Here is a 21409-nt window from a genome sequence, read left to right on the forward strand (position 1 = left end):
CTACGTGAAGCTGCACCCGAGGAGCCCCAGAGCCGACGAGCGAGTGGACCTGTATACCGGATTATTCTACCGACGACAGCCCGCCTTCCCAGGCACGGATTATGCTTTGTATACTTTGATTATTCCATGGATAAAGACCCCCGACACTGCCGTGTGTTGGAACCCCCCCCCCTGGAGAGGACGCAAGGTGAGGAGACGCTCTGCAAGACGAGGTCGCTTCACGTCTCTCCCCCGTGGACCGGAGAGAGCCGGCCCACAAAGAGTCCACCTGCTTTCATCTGTGGTCCAAGGATCGCCGGCGCATTGAACGGCACTACAGTGGGTTCACCTGGGATACCCTTGGCCGGACGAGGCAGCCGGATTCTACCCCCCCCCCCCTCCTACTCCTGTCGGCTTACAAGCGACCGGATTAACCCCCCCTTAGTGTATCCAGTCTTATAATCATTAAAGTATCATTGCTGTTATTCCTTAACTATTCCAGGTCGTATATTTACCACCTGCGCCATCAGAGATTGGACATTCTCTATTGATATACCGACGAATACTCTTTGCCATAAAAGTGCATACTATTTCAATTCATAAATGTAATTAAGTGATTAAGTGCTTGCTCTACACACCATTGCTGTGTAGTAATAAACGCATACTTCGACTTCGTACATTTGTGTTGGATCCGTTTCATCTACGTGAGAGTGTTTATGATAATATATTTATGCCGTGTACTGGGTGGCCGAATATTAAGTACAAAGGTAGTGGTAGTAAGTATCATATCTAGTAATACAGTCAGGGAATTGTACCCCTCAGTTACAAGGACAATTATACCTTTAGCACACATTTCTACCAGTGTATAATTTATTCTGGTTGGGTGGCGACAGTGGCTCAGGAGGTAGAGTGATGATAAGAAAGATAAGTAATCAGAAGGTTCTGGTTCGATTCCAGCTCATGCAGTCAAATGTCCTTGAGCAAGACACCTAATCCTGATCAGAAGTCGCAGTTGCATGGTCGCCTCCGCCATCGGTGTGTGAATGTGTGAGTGAATGATGTGTTGTGACATGTTGAATTAAGGACCTTTTACCTCTCACGTTTAATCATAATTCTGTCTTTTTCTTCATTCTTAATTATTTTATTTTTTATATTGTGGATATTATTCTTTACACAACTTACAACTTAAGTGAGGCATAAGTTGTAGAGCACTTTGGATAAAAGCACTATATAAATGCTTACTTACCATCCCTTCTGGTGTATCACCCACCCTTAAGTGAGTGAAAACTGTATTTCACAAATTGTTGTGACAAATACATCATTATTTGTTCATTTATTGTTATTGGTCAATGAAAAAGCTAATTAAGGAAATTATTTTACATACCATACAGCATATCAGCATAGTGTCTGTATCATAAGATAAAATAAGATATTCCTTTATTGATCCCCTTGGTGAAATCTGGGCATCATAGCAGCATGGGGGAGGGGAGGTACAGGTATGGGCAGAGTAATAGTAGAAAGACATAAATATAGGCAATACAATTATAATAAAGAAAAAAAAAGAATAAACAGTGTAAATAATATAATTAACTCTGAATATAAGAAAGTAAACAGTGTAATCAAAGGTGCAGGTGAGGGTCTGTATGCCAGATCAGTTATATTATACATTACAATAAATATAGACAATAAATGCCACGTCTCTTAACATGACTCAGTGTCACGCTGTGGTTCAGAGGGCTCCCTCTAGTGACCACGAGAAGCATGACACCACGGTCTCTTAACATGACTCAGTGTCACGCTGTGGTTCAGAGGGCTCCCTCTAGTGGCCACAAGAAGCATGACGTCACGGCCTCTTAATCACATGACTCAGTGTCACACTGTGGTTCAGAGTGCTCCCTCTAGTGGCCACGAGAAACATGACACCACGGTCTCTTAACATGACTCAGTGTCACGCCTGTGAGCCGCCACAAGGGGCAGAGTGGCTACCCGGGCCGTGAGTGAGTGAGTGAGTGAGTGAGTGAGTGAGTGAGTGAGTGAGTGAGTGAGTGAGTGAGTGAGTGAGTGAGTGAGTGAGTACATTTGTGAAATACAGTTTTCACTCACTTAAGGGTGGGTGATACACCAGAATGATGGTAAATCGACTGCATTTATATAGTGCTTTTATCCAAAATGCTCTACAACTTGTGCCTCACTTAAATTGAAAATTGTGTAAAGAATAATCCACAATACAAATTTAAAAAAGACAAAATTATGATTAAAAGTCATACTGTATGAGAGAGTGAGGGTCCTTAATTCAACACGTCATTCACAACATATCATTCACTCACACACCGATGGCAGAGTGTGGCCATGCAAGGTGCTAACCTGTATTATAAACCATATAGTATATATTTATCTAGAACTGTCTGTTCATACACCTGTATATTAGATCTATATCTGTATACATCCCATACCTACTCTTACTAGTTATACCACTGGCCATTATGGCTTACTCTCATAGTATATTTATACCTGTATCACTGGACATAATTAGACAGTTTAGCATATAGTGTGTAATACGATACACAATACAATACAATACACAACACAACAATACATAACAGTACACAACAATATATTAAAAACCTAAAAAGAGAGAAAAAGCTAATTCCACTCATTAAAGAAACAGGACAGATAACCTATATTGTACTTTGATTTATTTAGGCATATAAAGTTATCAGAGCATTAGTGACACTCTGTAAATTAAACTATACTACTACCGCTAGAATAAAAATAGTTTAATTATTCTGCAATAGCACTGATTGATTATCTTTATAAATATAATTAAACTCGTCACTCCTTAGCATTCTACATCGCAGCCATGATGCTCTAATGTGGAATCAAAGTCCCTATGACTCCTGATGTGTGACATCATCAGTAACAGTGTGACGTCATCAGTAACAGTGTGATGTCATCAGTAACAGTGGTCCTCTAACAGGTGACTTGGAACCTTAGAGTGTGGGACCGCCAGGACAACAACATCACAGATCGTGGTCTGAAAAACAGGAAGACACATCAGGTATGTCGATTATACATGATCAGAAAATACATCAGATATACTGTATGAAGATTATACATTCAGGACTCCCTGGAATAAGAGATCTTGTATCTCAATGGGACATTCCTGGATAAATAAAGGATAAATAAAATAAAAATAAAAAAACATGATCAGACACTGTATGTAGATTATACATGATCCGAAGAGACATCAGCTATACTGTGTGTAGATTATACTGTACATGATCCGAAGAGACATATACTGTATGTAGATTATACAGGATCAGAAGAGACATCAGATATACTGTGTGTAGATTATACAGGATCAGAAGAGACATCAGATATACTGTGTGTAGATTATACTGTACATGATCAGAAAATACATCAAATATACTGTATGTAGATTATACACGATCAGAAGAGACATCAGATATACTGTGTGTAGATTATACATGATCAGAAGAGACATCAGATATACTGTGTGTAGATTATACACGATCAGAAGAGACGTCAGATATACTGTGTGTAGATTATACATGATCAGAAGAGACATCAGATATACTGTGTGTAGATTATACATGATCAGAAGAGACATCAGATATACTGTGTGTAGATTATACACGATCATATCAACCGATATCAACCGATACATTTGATTTGATTTTATTTTATTAGGGATCCCCATTAGCTGGTGCGATAGCAACCAGCTAGTCTTCCTGGGGTCCACACACAAAAAAACAATCACTATTGCAAAAAACAAAATTATTAAAAGTCAGTACACACAATGCATAATGAACCTACTGTAACAATTAATATAGCTAAAATTACATTAGTGTAAAACAAAAACAGAAAATTACTTTACAGTGTTAAAAACAATTTAAAAACAATTTAAGATTCTTTTTAAAAGTGAATCTACTGTAAATGCAGCAGAGGTTCCGAGGCAGGCCATTCCACAGAGTTAATGCTCTAAAAATAAAAGATCTCCCCAGAGCGCTGGTTCTAGGACCTGGCAATTCAAGCTGCCCACTACTGGAACCTCTAGTGTAATGCTCGTGCACAGTATTACTAAAAACAATCTGATTATGTATAAAAACAGGAGTCTTACTGCTCATGACCAACTTGAACAGCACAAGTATATTAAAAGACAATCTATTTTCAACGTTAAGCCAAGAGAGGCGGGCATGCATACGGCTCACATTAGACCTTAGTGAGCAGCCCAGTACCAACCGTGCTGCCCTGTTCTGGACCACCTGGAGCTTCTTGAGGTCACCACTGGCAGCAGATGACCACATCGCAGAGCAATAGTCAAGATGACATAAAACTAAACTTTGCACTATCTGACATAAAAGGGGACGGGCAACAAAAGAAGCACATTTCCTGGAAATACCAATTGCTCTTCCCATTTTTAAAACAATATAATTAATATGCTGAGACCAAGACAGAGTGCAATCCAGCATCACTCCAAGGAGTTTAGTACTTTCAACTTGTTGAACTGCTGGATTACACAAGTTTAAATGAAGCTTTGGATTTGTAGATAACCTGTGCCTTGTTCCCAGCACAATACATTTAGTCTTGGAGATATTAAGGACAAGTCTATTACATACTACCCAGTCATGCACAACTTTAAGTTCTCTACTCAAAACTTCATTAAGTACATTGCATGATGGTGCCGCGTAATACAATGTTGAATCATCTGCATAAAGAACTGTTGTAGCACATTTGGTAGCCCAAGATAGGTCATTCGTAAATACAGAGAAGAGCAAAGGTCCTAGGCAACTTCCTTGCGGCACGCCACACTCTAGAGTCTGACCTCTGCTACTGGACAGGCTGCCATTTAGATACACCTTCTGTGATCTAGAGGACAAATAACTTACTATCCACTTTAAAGCAGAAGAGTTAAAACCATAACATTTAAGTTTATCAACCAGTAGAGAATGGTCCAGCACATCAAATGCAGCACTAAAATCTAACAGCACAGCTCCCACCAACATAGTTATCTATAGCTTTAAGCCAGTCATCAGTCATCTGTATCAAGGCAGTAGAAGTAGAGTGACCAGCTTTATAGGCATGTTGAGAATCTGTTGCAAGCTTGTTGCAATACTCTTGAATTTGTGAATGCACCAACTTTTCCATGATTTTGCTCAAGACAGGTAAAATACTTATAGGTCTAGAATTTCCCTCATTAAAAGCATACCTATATAATTTTATGCAGGGTTTCCCCCCCCCAAAAAACGGAATAATTTCAGGTAATTAACATTACATATCTCTTGTTGTGGAATTAACACAACATGATGCATACTTTTGACAATAAATAAAATCAGAATTTTTTCTTACTTGCTTGCCTGGGTAAATAAAGGTTATAGAAATGTAAAAAAATATATATATAAAAAAATAAAAATAAATTTGAAAACCGATACCGATATTTTCCGATATCACATTTTAATGCCGATATCGGCCGATAATATCGGACATCCCTAGTTGCAATACAATGTGCTTAACAAACGTCAAAATAAGGTATTTAAGTAAGTCGGTTATAATTCATGAAATGAAACATCTATACGATGAAAGGGGTAATAAACATATACAAGCAAAGTCAAAAGTCTTCTTACTGTGTCTAAAAGCCATGTTAAAAGGTACGTCTTAAGTCTGTGTTTAAGAATGTAGGAGGGTCCCTGTAAGTTGTAACGTACAGCCATGTGCTCATAGCACCCTGCTGTACTGTGGCTTAGAACCACTAATTACATGCTGCCCAGTGAGAGAGCTATACTCTGATGTTTAAAATAGTAAGATGTAGTTTGATGTTGCGGTCAATGTAAGGGGTTTAACTAAATGATAGGTATGCATTGCAAATAGGGATGCTCGATATTGGCTTTTTTACCGATACCGATATTCCGATATTGTCCAACTCTTAATTTCCGATACCGATATCAACCGATACCGATATATGCAGGGTTTCCCCGTCCAAAAAACGGAATAATTTCAGGTAACTAATAATTTCACTGGATATATATATAACAAATATTGTTATTGTTTTTTTTTGTTTTTAAACCGATACCGATATTTTCCGATATCACATTTTACTGCCGATATCGGCCGATAATATCGGTCGGCCGATAATATCGGACATCCCTAATTGCAAATGATAGCAGCACTAATTAAAGCACTTCTTACAAAAGAGAAAGTATGTCTCTCATTGGTATTCAAAGTAAAGTTCACAACTTGTACCGCTCACCTTGGGCTGTGACGTCTGGAGGGCACATGACTCCAGGTTCAGGTGGGGCTCATTCTTACAGACCGTCCGTCCCACTTTAACTGTCATGGTGTACTTGACCCGAGCTGGAGGCACCATCTACACGACAGAAACCAAACATACAAGTGTACAACTTATAAACCCTTCTGTATCCACTAGTTAACCCTTGTTTATCCACTAGTTAACCCTTGTTTATCCACTAGTTAACCCTTCAGTATCCACTAGTTAACCCTTGTGTGGCGTTTGTTACTCACCCAATGTTCTGGTGGACCCACAACATTATTGGGATTTTAAAACAATAAAGCCGTAAAACTTTAAATGAAACAATACTTAACAGATGTATATGTTGTCAATATTTATAAGCAAATCTAGACATATATGATTATCATTTGCCATTTAACTCTGCTAGATCACATCAATAAAAGATGGAAACAAGATGGAGGCAGACAGTGAAGGAACACAGTGAACCTTTTTGTTTCAATTTTACCATATTAATTGTTTTCACTTACAATGTCTACACTTTCTAGACCAGAACACCACATATGTAATATAAATATGTAGGGGGGGGGGGGGGTTGCACAGTGTGCACTCAATGAAAATGTGTTATTTTATATGTTCTTCACATAAAATGAGCCAAGGCCAATGAGTCTCAGGTTAAATTGTTAATTGTACCACATCTCTTGAACATTGAACATGGGTGCATACTTGAACGCCACACAGATAGGTGAACAACTACTCAATGGAGACACAGTACAATAGAAGAAGAAGGAATATACAAAATTTAAATCACTCCTGCTCAGCCACGAATGAAATAATTAGGAAACCTATATTTAAAGTAACAGCTGAGCTGACTGACAGTCCCAGGACATACTGGACTTTTAGCTGTTGCTTTGGAGAGCATTTCACTACAAACCTGGATAGAAGCGGACACGATGCTGACAACTTTATAAGCATAGAGAGAGTTGCTCCTGCTGTTGTGGAATTCAACGGCAAAGTTGGCTGCAGATACTTCATCTGAGCGCCATGAATGGACCCCCAACACACAGCTGACCACCACTAGTGCAAGAACTGCCCAGCGAGCTGCCATCTCTGTCGGATTCAAAAACATACATTTAGGGCTTCCATCAGAAATCTGCTGGTGTGTAAAGAATAATAAACCACAGTAATATGAATGAAAGAAAACGCTAAATTATGATTGAAAGTCATAGGGGCCTACATCATATCATATACATCACATATTTTAGAAAAGCCTCAATGGACTAGTGTTGAAAACTAGCACTTGTGCTATAAACACGCAAAACACCACATCTGGTCTGTCCACTGTGACTGGTCTAATGCATCTGTGGTGTCCATTTTAAATAAAAGTTCTCATTCATTCATAAAAAGAACAGTTAGATCACGATACTAAGCTACTGTAGATTTATGCACGTTCTTGTTAAGATTAACATGTATAAAACGTTACTTACTAGTATCAGACACAGTACCTCTTGGTGTGGATAACTCTGTTCTTCTTAGGTGTGGGGAAGAAACCTCCTGGCTGTAATCTAAAACTATTCTAAAACGCAGATTACCAATATGCACTAAGTCCTGCCTTAGTACCCGTACATGTACAGTACTAATAACCACCCGGGTCAGAGGTTGGCATGTGATAATCTTCTACTGTACTTCCACTCTCACTTATAGTGCTTCATGGCTCCAGCTCCTGCTGACTGCTGTGGGAAGTAGACTGTGCATTGAAGTGAAGCACAGCAGTCACCTGGATCAACGTTTGTGTACCTGCAGTGCTAATGCTTCCTGGTCACATGACCAGCCACATAGCATTCTTGCTGGTCACATGACATGCTACTGTTATTTCCTGTGGGATTAGCATTTGACTAGAGATTACATGCTGTGTAGAACCCAAAGAGGGTCGATCGAGGTAACGACCCAAGTCATGAACGTATCACAACTTTAGTACGCTTTCTGCATACATTTAAAAAAAAAAAACAAGTATACAAATGTGACAAAGGTAGCAGACAGGGGTAGGTGGAAGGTGCAATATGTTTGTACAATTAAGCAAACAGTCAAATAGCTTTAGCTCCCCACTGGACAATGGCCAGGGGCATTTATTTAAGCAAAATTAAGAAAAGGAAAAAATAAGAAAATTAAGAAAAACAACTAAATAATACCGGCTCCTATTGGAGCACCTAACTACCTTTACTGTAGTCCAGTCCCTAACTAGGCCGGGCCGCTGTCCGGCTTACTCATGGTCAACTCGCGGTTTTTCAATGTCTCCCAACAGCCTCACTCTCCATTCCAAGACACACTCTGAGGTTCCTTGTCTGTCCTCTTTGAGAGGCATGCTGATTGCTTAATTGGAAGACAGCTGTGTGTGTGGGTCTGCGTGTGTGAAGCTGTCAGTCCTCTTCTCTCCATTGGGAGGAGCCAACAGGCAGGCACATAGAAGCCATCAATCACTATTGCCCTCAGCCCCTTACACAAAGTATTAGGCCGTATGGTGAATGGCTAGAAAACTATTCTGGTTCCCACCTCGGCGAATTACACAATTTTCACTCTGGGTGAAAGCTCGATTGGTGTAGATTTAGGAACAAAAAGTTCTCCATTGACAAAATAGCCCATTTTGCGCAATCATTTTCATAAAGTCGGGACTAGATCTTTCCTCGCAAACGGATATTTGGTCACCACAGAGTTTTATCTGACGCAATTGGTGCGAGTTCGGTCACGTATCTTGCGCTCGACCAATAGCAGCTCTCCTTGTTGCCAAGTTACAGACAACAAGAGATTTGTGTAAACAGTAGTAATGGAAGCAACTGAAAGGCAGTACTCATCGACGAGTACAGAAGACGACGAAAATGGAGAAAAAACACCTTCTAAAGTTCGCAAAAAGGTTTCGAAACAATGTTATATGCATCTCACGTCCGTTCAGAAAGAAAGTGTACAAGATTTTACACAGACACGGTGGGATATAGAAACTCCGTCGAGCGGTGGATTAAGTTGCCAGGAGAGAATCGTATCATTGCAGATGGACAAACATTGTTTAGAGATCGAGTTTGCCAGATATATCAAACTGTAGTCAACAAGAGCCCTGATCATTGACATAGCTAAGGTGTCATCAGCCCTTGGCACCAATGTGTGTTCAGCACTTATTGGGATCCATACTCTCAGGTTGTGACTCTACAAATGCCTTTCATGGCAAGGGCAAGAGGAAAACATTTACAGTTGCCTGTGAAAAAAATTACTACCTGACTGCATTTACAGAACTGGCTAGCAGTTTTACCCTAGACCAGTCTAACTTTGATGGTCTTAGCAAATAATGTAACATTTTAAAACCCTGTTTACCTCTGATGTGGGTCTTCATACACACACACACCAGAGACTGTGTATGTTTGTGTGTGTGTGTGTGTGTGTGTCTCCCCCCCATGGGCTTTTGATTAACACATTATTTAATAGAACTATCACTACACACTAGGGGTGTAACGGTACACAGAAGCCACGGTTCGGTACGTACCTCGGTATTGGGGTCACGGTTCGGTACGAGTTTGGTACAACAGAAGAAAAATATTTATAATAATTATTAATATATTTTTTTTGTAAATCTTTTTTATTTTATTTTTATTTTTTTGTAAATTTATATATTATATGTATGATAATTATTATAATTATTATTATTATTAAATAGAATAATTTTCTATAGGCTTGCCGTGGTAATTAGTGATACTGGTGTCATTCTGTGTTCAGGCATCCACATGCTTACTGCCCCTTTAAACTTATCCTTGCTAAGTTTCAGTTTCACTTCCAGAGATAATTTTACTTCACGACCAGACTGAATAGAGAACAGATGACAACAATGGCAGAGGATTATTTGGATTTAAACTAGAGGTGGGCATAGATACATTTTTTTAATCTAGATTAATCTATCTGCAATCCTGGATTAAAATGGCTAAAAAAAACAAAAAATCTGCCGAAGGCATTCAAAATATGTGTGTTCTACCCAAATAATGACACCATGAGCCCATCTCCCGTTTCCAAAATGCATTACAGACTGTTTGAAAAAGCTGTTTTGCTATGATAATTGGTAATGAAATATCAAAATAATGTTCAATAAGATGTACTTGTGTTTAATAAGTTGTTTTATTCAGAAGTTAACACAAATAAATAATATTACCAGTACAGTACAGTATCTAGCACACTCTCAGGAGCAAAACAGAAAGAAGCATTTCAAACTTGAACTATGTGACATGGCTTGACTCAATCAGTCCAATCTCTATTTCTCCTTCTTCCACCAGTCACTCAGGCAGACCAGCTTGTTTTATGTAGCGGTGTCTACTTATAGTGCCTATAATATTTTTCCCGTTGGGTGCCAGACAGGGCCAAACCCTGCCAATGCAAATCAACTGCTCCAGTGGAGTTGCTCAGTGGCCAATGGTGTCAACTGTGGTTGTACTGGGCAGCTCCCAGGTGTGAATGGAACTGTGTGAATGTGAAGCAGGGCGTTCCTGAAAAAGAGCATCTGTGCTCAGCGAACCTACCCTGGGTAAATAAAGGTGATTAACTGTGTCAATTATATTATCGCGCGATACTAGTATCGCGTTAACGCAGCACGTTAACGCCGTTAACAGCCCAGCTCTAATTTAAACATAGTGGAGCTCAGATGATCTGTCGGGAAAAGTATGTTCCTTCTTTTTATTTGATTGTGCCTGTGGCTGTGAGTCCGGCGGGGGCTGAATGTTGATGTGTTTGTTGGCGCGCGCGTGTGTGTGTCGGCGATGCGTGTGTGTTTCTTACCATTGGTTTCATTTGGTTAATGTTATTGGGCGCACAAGAAAACGAAAGAAAACTGTAATGACACTGCAGCTGTTCCAGTTATGTGCCTTTCTCCTCCGTGCACTTTCATCGCTCTGAAGTCTGAGCTCGGTGTGCCCGGCCACGCGCGCTGTTCTCGCACGGAACTCGCGAGTGCCCTGCATGTGGGTGTGTTTGTGCTGTGGGGCGTATTCGTCGCATGGGTGCGCGTACCGCACTGTGACGGCCGTACCGTAAATTCGCGGGACGAATACACGTACCGTTACACCCCTACTACACACACACGCTAGGTTACCTGAGCACACAATAAGACACTAAGGAATACACACACAAACACACACATAAATCAAGTCCCTGCAAGTTGTTAATTAAGGGTTATGCTCCCTCTGTGTATTTCTAGTATTTTGTAATTTTATTGTGATGAGTTTGATGAATTTTATGATGACAATGATGATGTTTTTAAATAAAGATTTCTAAGATGTCTTCATTTTGTAACTGAATATTCCAACATGATGATTCTAAATAGAGTATATTACAGGGGTTTCATGTTTAAAGTTAGCAAAATGTTCCATTGGTCCATTAAGGTGCTATAGGTAACATTCTGCCACTAGGTGTCGGACTAGAGCACCGCCATGTCATTTATCCAATCGGGTGCATTCCACGAATGATGACGTCACAGTGTGGATGAGGCTGGGTGGCCGCGGCCCAATAGAAGATCAGAAGACGTTGTCATGGAAACGGAACACATATCGCTGTATTGAAATGAACTTTGACCTTTGCAAATGACCAAATAATAACACACCCTCTTCATTTCAGTTGTAGTGAGGCTAAATTACCTGAACACTATTTATAGTTTTACTATTGCACTTTACTGTTACATTTGCACTCTGGGTAGATGCCAACTTCTTTTAATTATACTGTACTTGCGCTGTATGATGACAATACATTTTAATCTACAGTAATCTACAGTAATATGTGCATTGTGGTGTTATTATTGATAGAGTAACATATGTCTCACCTCTCCAGCTGACCAGAAACTCACCTTTATTCTTTTGTTCATATTTTACCTTGTTCTTTACCTTTTACTCTTATATTTCTTTATTATCATATATCATATATGCATTTCAAGTACCATATTTATCATCTCATAAAAACACTATCTAAATATGTTAGCTTGTTCTTTAAGTTAAGACACTGTCTTCCACATGCAGCTCTTCTCACCTTCTCACAGAGACCCAACTGGACCTTTATTTAGTAACCTTGGACTCTTAAAGCTTGCAACGGAAGCTGTTGCTGATCTGCAATCAACCTCTCTCCCGTCCATATATCCTAGACCATGTGCAGTGTTAGTTAGCTATCTGGTTCATTGTGGTAAAGTAGAGCTCTTGGTGTATTTTGTGGTAACTCCCTTTGTGTCTTCTGGTAATAGAGCTGAGGCTCTTAGGTTACATTTGGTAGAGCTGGTGAAGGCTCTGGTACTTGCATTGTTGTTAGTATAGGAAATATCTTTTGTGTTAATCTTTATAGTAGAAACTGTCTTTCATGTTGTGTATCTTGTGTAGAGCTGTGGCCCTTTTGGCATTGGGAATGGTGTAGAGCTGGTACCTGAAGCTCTGGTTCATTGTATTGTGTTTAAGTCATTATAGTTTGTTGCACATTTCTGTTAACCCTTTATATATTTGTTCCCTGTTCACCCAGCCTATGGTGATTACTTTTCTATGTATTAACCTTTTATTTCCGCACACAGGGAGAATTGAGGACAGGAAGATACCCTGGGTCTACATTTTTGCATCACGTAGATGACCAAATGGTTTAGAAAATACATTTGATTACTGATATCAACAGGGTCCTATGTGCCTAGCAACAAACATGTATGGACCCCACGCGCCGGGAGATCAAAGGGAGGGTGTCTGTATCGTCAGGCCCACAGGCTCCCCTTTGAGGCTCCCCGATGATGTTTCTTGTGCTTCTTATAGGAAAAAATGCCTTGTTCTTTTATTGCCTCTGCTGTCTGGAAATGTTAAACTCAATCCGGGTCCTGTACCTCTGTCCGACGCCTTGTCTCAACCACTACAACACTTATGTAAACCCTTTCTGGCAAAGGGCTTGCATTTTCTACATCTCAATGTCAGGAGTTTGCTGCCGAAGATGGACGAAATTAGAGTTAGTTAACACAAGGAAAGCTAGTGTTTTTTGTGTTTCAGAAACCTAGCTTGATTGCAGTATTAGTATTAGTATTATTACTCTCGTTAGGAAAGACCGAAATAGGAATGGTGGGGGGGTCTGTGCTTTTATTAGAGCTGATCTAGATTTTAATACAAGGGCACACCTTGACAGTAGCCTGTCTGAAATTTTAATGATTGATATTCGTCTCCCCAAAACAAAACCCATCCTTTTGGGTATATGTTACCGTCCTCCTCAGCAAAACTCCTTTTATGAGCTCCTTGAAAATACTCTATCTGCATGTCCCAATTTCCTGGAAAGAGAATGTATACTATTGGGCGATTTTAACACTGACATAGCCAATAAATCCTGTCCCACTTTCAGAGGGATGGACAGATGTGCCAGAATTTTTGGTCTTACACAAATCATACAAGACCCAACCAGAGTGTGTAATTCTTCAAGTAGCACCATTGATTTAATCTTTGTCTCTGATTCAAAGTCCATTTCCCAGAGTGGTGTTTTAACATATGGTATTAGTGACCACTTCTTGACCTTCTGTTCCAGGAGGGTTTTTAGATACTTTTAACTCCCATAAAACCATCAAAGCCAGATCCTTCAAACAGTTGCTAGTTTTAGCAAGGAAATTAGTAAATTTAACTGGTGTTCCGTTACAGGCACGGACAATGTCAATCAGGCCTGGGCACATTTTAAATCCTTGTTTGCTTCTGCTATAGATGCAGTAGCCCCTTCTAGAACTATTAGGGTTAAGCAGAGATCTCACCCGTGGTTCAATAAGGAGATTTTTGATGCTATCAGTGCTAGGGACAAAGCCCTTTCTGTTTTTAAGGAATCGGGTGACCAAGCCGACTTCTCTATTTTTAAAGACCTCAGAAACTCGGTCCAGTTCAAAGTCAGAGAAGCAAAATCCAATTATTTCTCAGAACAAATCCTGGAAAATCAGGACAACCCACAAACACTGTGGAAAACGCTTAAAAGCGTAGGATACACGACCAAACCCAACAAAGATTCCAGCCCCTTCATTTCACTGCAGATCGACGGTGAGGACATCAGCGACAAGAAACAGATTGCTGACCATTTTAATTATTTTATTTACTTCAATTGCACATAAGCTAGTTGACCGCCTGCCCTCTGGCCCTCTAACCTTTGGCAGGCCCACCTTCATGAGTTTTATGCCCACTTGGGTGTTATCCCTAACAGCTTCTCTTTTAAACCAGTCTCTGTAGTTTACATGATCACTCTTTTAAATGGTCTCAAGTGCTCCAAGGCAACTGGTTTAGACAATATCCCAGCCAGGTTTTTAAAAGACGTAGCTGAGTTGATAGCGCCACCTATTACACATGTGATCAACCTGTCCTTGGCGCAGGGCATTGTCCCAAGCGACATGAAACATGCCAAAGTCATCCCCCTTTTTAAAAAAGGGAATAGGTCTGACCCCAGTAATTTCAGGCCCATCTCGATTCTCAGTGTCACCTCCAAAGTTTTAGAAAAGGTAATTCACGAACAGCTCTATGAATATATTAGACTCAAAATTATTATATAAATTTCAATCAGGTTTTAGGAAATCACATTCCACCGATTCTTGTTTACTTTTTTTAACTGATTTTATCAGAGCTGAAATGGATGCTGGCAAACTCTGTGGTATGATCTTAATTGACCTTCAAAAGGCTTTTGACACTGTCAACCACAGCCTTCTTTTTAACAAACTGTCAGCCCTTGGTATGAGCCCTGTCAGCCTAAAATGGTTCTCCTCTTACAGATGAAGCTTTTAGTATTCCTGGGCGCTTTGCCGCGACTCGCGCACGGTTATATCACGTCGTTTTAATTAATTGTGACCCAGGCTGCTGTTCTGTTTTATGCCGCCAGGAGGCGCAAAGTCGCCCGGCGCGGCGGCGGTCTATTGATTCCTCATTCAACACTGCCTTTGTGTCAATAACACGAGCCACTGTCAACGTTGGGACTGCGCGAGACAGAGAGACTTTATTGTGAATTTAAAATATGCTGGTAAAGTGGGGAGGGAGATTGTTCATTCAAGTAAGCTATAATATATTATGAAATTCGTATTTTTATGAAACATGAAACACCTCGAACTTATCTCACTACGATTCAACCTATTGCGTGGCACAACCAGGCTTGCAGTGCTCGTATCACTCGGTATCACGCTGTGATACCTCACTCACTGAGGCTGAAGTACGCGCAATCGCGCACGGAAATGTTTGCGCGTGTACGCGCAGTCACTCACACAAAAATCCGCTGTTCCCATTCGTTGTAACTAAGTGCCGGCTCGGCGCGGCCACCGTTTTTACATAACAAAAGCACAGGTAGAGTCAGTGTCTCCAACCACGTCCGCGAGTAGTCGTTATAAACGGATCATTTTGACAACAACAGTATCATTCATGTTGAACTTGTTAATCTACCTGCAACGCAACATGCCACCGCCGTCCAAGAGAAGAAAGATGCCGCAGCAGCTCGCCCAAAGCAAACTCAGTTTCGCTTTACCTCCAAAGCCTCCGAGTCCACTGAGTCCAGCAGTCCTCTTGCCACTCCAGTACAAGTTCAACAAGGCAAGTAGTAACGCATTTAAAATAGCTTTTCTTTTTTTCTTTATTTATCCAGATTGACTAAGCTATAGGCTATTTGCCTGTTTGTTTATTATCTTGAAATAAATAATCGTGGCACAGTCACTGGTTCTGTGGTTCATGAATCATGAGATTGAGACATGACAAATGCGTGTTTTGTTTACAGAGTCAAGAAATAATCATGTTTTAATTCAATGTGATCACTGATTAATATTGTATTGACAAAATGCAGATATATTCTTACAAAGAAATGTATTTGCCACGCAATCACATTGGAAGAATAATCATTCAGTAATGATTTGCCTTGCTATTGATTGAAAAATGTATTAACAGATTGCAGAATGGGTACATACAACAAGATACAAAGCATTCAGTTGACTAATTGTATATGTTCTAATGTTCTCTGTTTTGAAACAAATAATGTAAGTGATTGATTGAAACGTTTATTAACAGATTGCAGAATGGTACAGTAGCCTACAGTACAGCTCAATACACACAATTGTTAAGGGGATGCAGACCAGAGAAAGACTTTCGTCTTGTTTACATCAGGGTCCCCCATTTTCAATTCATCATATGACATACACAACATACAGATAGACAGTACTGCTACACCTACATCTATACATTTATGACATACCAGATTTGCAAATACAGTACTGTTTGATACAAAAAGTGTCCAGAAAAAGTGTATATACATTTGACGTAGAAACTGTACATTGGAGGTTGGGTGGGTGGGTGGATGGATGGGGGGCTGTACATTGGAGGTGGGGGGGGGGGACACACTGTACATTGGAATACTGACAAAGCCATACTTGGTAATTTACTGTTTTTTGAGTGTTTTTGAAAGTGGGTAGTGGTTCATATCATAATGACTTCATATCAGTTTTTGCTAGATTTAGCACTGCTGTACGACACCCTAAGTGAGTTAAGCATTCTTTCAGAAGCTCTGCAAAACCGCCAAATGACACTAACCTCTGCAGACAAACGTATGAGGCGTTGCATTAAATTCATTGATGTAATGGGAGAAAAACAAGGCAACAAAGTCCTTGAAGCTGAAACTGCAATAAAAGCAGGTAAATTTGGCACAGTTGATCTGACAGACAGACCGAAAATTGTTTCCATCAACCGGAAACAGTTTATCAGAAGTCTGAGTGATAATCTAACTAATCGGTTGTTCACCACTGCATCTTTTAAGGGGTCATCATTAGTGGCACAGAAAGAGTCTGAAGCACAGTATGTTCAATTGCTTGCACAACTCCAAGTTGTTGAGTGTAAAAGCTGGCCAAAAGAAATGCCACTAGGATTTGGCGAGGTGGAAATAAGGCATCTGTGCAAAAGATTCAAGCTGCCCCTTAACAGTACTATTGATGGATTCAGGGACTTTGTTGAGAGCAATGGAGAAATGATACCCGATGAGCTTATTCCTTTATTGAATTGCACAAAAGTAATTCCATGTAGCACTGCAGAATGTGAAAGGGGATTCAGTGCCATGAATCAAATTATCACCCCAACACGCACAAGGTTAATGATTTCACGGGTAGCATCTTTGATGTTCATTAAGATCAACGGGCCACCTCCAGAGATCTGGGATTCAACAACATATGTTGCAACTTGGCTGAGAGGCCATCGCTCAGCTGAGGACAAGAGAACGAGGATAGCAAAACCAAATCATAGGCCCAGCACCCTATGGTGGGGGCTTGCTTGACTGATTGTATGGTAACTCAGTTACTTCTAGTCTGCATCGAACATTGTACATATGTCTATACTGAACACTGGGACCTCTATTTTTACTTCTTTTTACATGCTACTTTATTTTATTTCATACTTATCTTCTCTAGCACAGTCTCTGGAGCGTAACAGTAAGAAGCATTTTGTATAAAAGTATTCTGTACTTCTGTATGACAACTATTAAAGAAACTTGAAACTGTTTTGAAACCACTGTTGTGAAACAAATTACATTGAACAAATTTAAGTGATGTGTACTTTTTCCCCTTCTCAAAATAAAGAACCAAGTAAACACAAGTTGTCTGATTATTTTAAGTTTGCTTTTGTGTTTGTGTGTAAAACAATTTCTTTAATTGAATTAACTTAAACTAAAAGTAAATACAAACTAAATTAACAATGTAACTTACATTGTTAATTTAGTTTGTATTTACTTTTCTAGTTTAAGTTGATTCAATTAAAGAAATTGTATCAATACATTTAAAACATTGTTTGTTTTTCAACCATATCTGTTGACAATATAGGCAACATCCTGCTACCTTTTTCAGCTTCTCTATTTCAAGGCAAAAAAAAAAAAAATGTGCCAAAAAAACTGTGCATGCGCGCGCGCGTGCACATGCACGTGGAGCGTTTGACCTACTGTCAATTTACCACTGCACCACTGGGCACAACAGAGAGACGTGGTAGTATCCGCGTCTGTGATTTGCCTAAACGTTATTATTTTGGTAACGTTTATTTCTGACTACAGTACAGTATGTATTACTATCTATTACTACTGTGGTATAATATGTCCTCATGTAAATATGTTCCCCTTACCTGTGCCCCCCCCCCCTCTCTGTGGAATCACCCCCCTCCCCTGTGTCCCCAAACCTGTACCCCCTCCCCCCCATCTGACCTATCAAATGGGACCACACCCCCTCCTGTTAACTATATAGATCTCCTCTTGAGATCTATCCAGGGCTCTTTACCTGGGTCATTTCAGCTGATCACCTGGGGCGAGAGCCTCAGCCATTCTCTCTATGTATTCTATCTGTTTGGTTAATAAACCTTTGTTATTATCCAATCCTCGGTTGACTGAGCACATTCTTCATCAGGATGACTACTAATATCCCACAATTGGCGTCTACGAACTTGTGACGGACTCTTGCGTCCTCCCGGCGTGCTGTGTTGTTTCAACTATACAGAGAAAAGTGAGTATAATAGGATGGTTGACCAAAAATGTATGGAAAGGAATTAAAACCTTCCCGCTTTTCTCTGTGCCAGGTGAATATTACAGAATGTTGTCAAATATTGAGATCATGGCTGAGTAAGAATAATGTGCATTAATATATCTGATCTGTATTGAGAATCGTACCGGGGAAACGCGTGTACCTGGGTCCTTATCTGGACAGATGTTCTGAAAGGATGGGTTGTCTGTGCTATTCCCGGATTTGGCTGTTGCCAAACCGAAAGTTAGGGCACAAAATAAGGTTGTTGGTTTGCTAACCCAAGTCTAGCTGATGCAGGCTAAAATATAGGCAACAAGGCAAGAAACGTGGGCTTATTATGATGTGATATCCTTGGAAAACGCTACTCTATTGGAACCTATTAATTACCAGAGTAGCGTCATAATATTCATTGTTTCAACCTCAAACTAAGCCCACAATATCTTCCATTCCTGAAAACGATGTATTTGGATTGAATTCCAATTGATTATACAGATAGCGGGAAGATGACCGGCGATGTCTCGGGAGTACGTGAATGTACATTTAACGAGTCGCAGGTCGAAGGGACCGTGAGTGTGATTAAAAGGTATATATAATCTAATATATCGCTGGTAAATTTCGAAGTCAGGTTCGGTCGTTATGACTTTAATAACGATGTGTAGTTAAATCAAGGGATAAATGCCTTGTCGCAACAGATGTTGGCCGACTAAACGTACAGCGATCCAATACAGTCAGATATATACACACGTTAACTTATATGTATTAATGTTTGTTTGTCTGTTTAAGTCTCGTTTGTATGTGCACAAGTATTATAGGACCCGTCGCGTTGCTTTATTGAGTCAAGAACCGGCTGCGGATAGCGCGACGAGCATTGAGAGACGAGTTACCGTTATACAAAGAATAACATTGAGGTGCAGTTCACGCGACAAACTAAAGTAGTAATTTCCGCGGCCCACCGGAACGACCATTTGGGGAAGTATAGTTTATCGTTTCAGTTTGTTTACGTTTCACATATGCACAGGCGCGTTCATTCGGTAACAAAACGCTGGTATAGGAATTCCAGGCTATTGAGAGCTCGTGGGAAAAATACTGTATGAATTGCAAAGCGTTATTTCCGAGGCGAATGAGAACACACGAACGTCGCATGGAGCAATGACGTGACGCTATGCGCGCCGTTAAGTTATGATTTTATATTAAACTATCCATAGGCAAACGTAAAGTTTAATATGCCCAAGGCCGAAGGTATATGAAATCCACGTGCAGTATATGTTTTATTTGTATATGTATGTGCGCGCTGCTATTGGAAAGTGTTGAGTTGCGGTGGCGAGATGCAGAAGAGTGTTTCCAGGATTGCATTATCCCAGACCACCGGAGAAACGAACCGAACATTGCATTAACGACACGTAACGTGCTACAGCCTCAGGAACCGACGTCAACACAAACAGCTTTCCCCGGTGAGTATGAAAATCATAAATATAGATGCTTTGATTGATTGATTGAAAACTTTATTAACAGATTGCAGAATAGGTACAATACAGCACAGCTCAACACACAATTGTTAAGGGGATGCAGACCAGAGAGAGACTTTAGTCTTGTTTACATCAGGGTCCCCCATTTTCAATACCAGATTTGTTTACATCAGGGTCCCCCATTTTCAATTTATCAGGACATATTATGACATACATGACATACAGATAGTCAGTACTGCTACATCTGTACATTTATGACATACCAGATTTGCAAATTCAGTACTGTTTGTGATACAAAAGGAGTCAAGAAAAGGGAGTCATTTGACGTAGAAACTGTACATATACACAACTATCATCTCAGTTACAGCAAAGTACAAACTTGGGCACAAACAACATAGATCATGTTTAAAAGTAAGATGTTTAGGTTATATTCACTTGAGTTAATGTGTTTATCTAAAGAACCAATGAAAGATAACTAGCCCTTTCCATTGTAAGACATTTTAAACATGATTCAAAATGTGTGGTTCCACATTCATATGATGCTTGTGTACATATGCGATATGATTGATAAATGATAACACTATCATTACATCCTAGAACGGGATGGATGAGAAATAGCTGATGTTTTGTTAAGCTCACAGACAATCAAGGAGAACCCACTCAGATGGTCTTAGAAAAGAGTGGAAAATCCTATTTTCCACTCTTAACAATGAAGCAAAGATCTTGGCAAAGGTACTCGCTCGACGACTGGAATCCGTTATACCAAGTATTATCCATCCAGACCAGTCTGGCTTTGTGAAGGATAGAATGGCTTTTTTCAACCTGCGGCGCCTTATGAATATAATTTACTCATCCACCGAGTCTCCCGTTGCAGAGGTTGTTGTTGCGCTAGACGCAGAGAAGGCCTTTGACCGGGTTGAATGGGACTATTTATTCTATACTCTGCAGAAATTCGGTTTCGGCGAGAAATTTGTGTCCTGGGTCCAACTTTTATACTCCTCTCCAGTGGCATCAGTTCGAACAAATGATGTGACTTCGGAATATTTCCCCCTACAACGCGGTACAAGACAGGGTTGCCCTCTCTCTCCGCTACTATTTGCACTAGCGATCGAGCCACTAGCTATTTCCTTTCGCAAGGACCGCCATGTCCAAGGCATCATCAGAAATGGACAGGAACAAAGAATC

General features: G+C 40.1%; 1 protein-coding gene across 2 annotated transcripts; it reads right to left on the reverse strand.

The window, feature by feature from the left end:
• Positions 1-2679: 2679 nt before the first annotated feature.
• Positions 2680-8026, reverse strand: LOC311232313 (cystatin-like). 2 transcript variants are annotated; one of them, XM_084319067.1, is made up of 4 exons: positions 7750-8026; positions 7179-7354; positions 6248-6364; positions 2680-3013 (listed from the first exon to the last, which is right to left on the reverse strand). In XM_084319067.1, the coding sequence occupies exons 2-4, from the start codon at positions 7350-7352 to the stop codon at positions 2933-2935; spliced, it is 372 nt and encodes a 123-aa protein (XP_084175193.1). In that variant the 5' UTR covers positions 7353-7354; positions 7750-8026; the 3' UTR covers positions 2680-2932. The 2 variants fall into 2 exon arrangements, with proteins under 2 accessions (XP_084175193.1, XP_084175192.1); XM_084319066.1 differs by having other exon boundaries at positions 7732-8026.
• Between the last annotated feature and the right edge of the window lie 13383 nt (positions 8027-21409).

This window comes from Notolepis coatsorum (assembly GCF_963971535.1).
Source record: "Notolepis coatsorum genome assembly, chromosome: 7".
Taxonomy (NCBI): Eukaryota; Metazoa; Chordata; class Actinopteri; order Aulopiformes; family Paralepididae; genus Notolepis; species Notolepis coatsorum.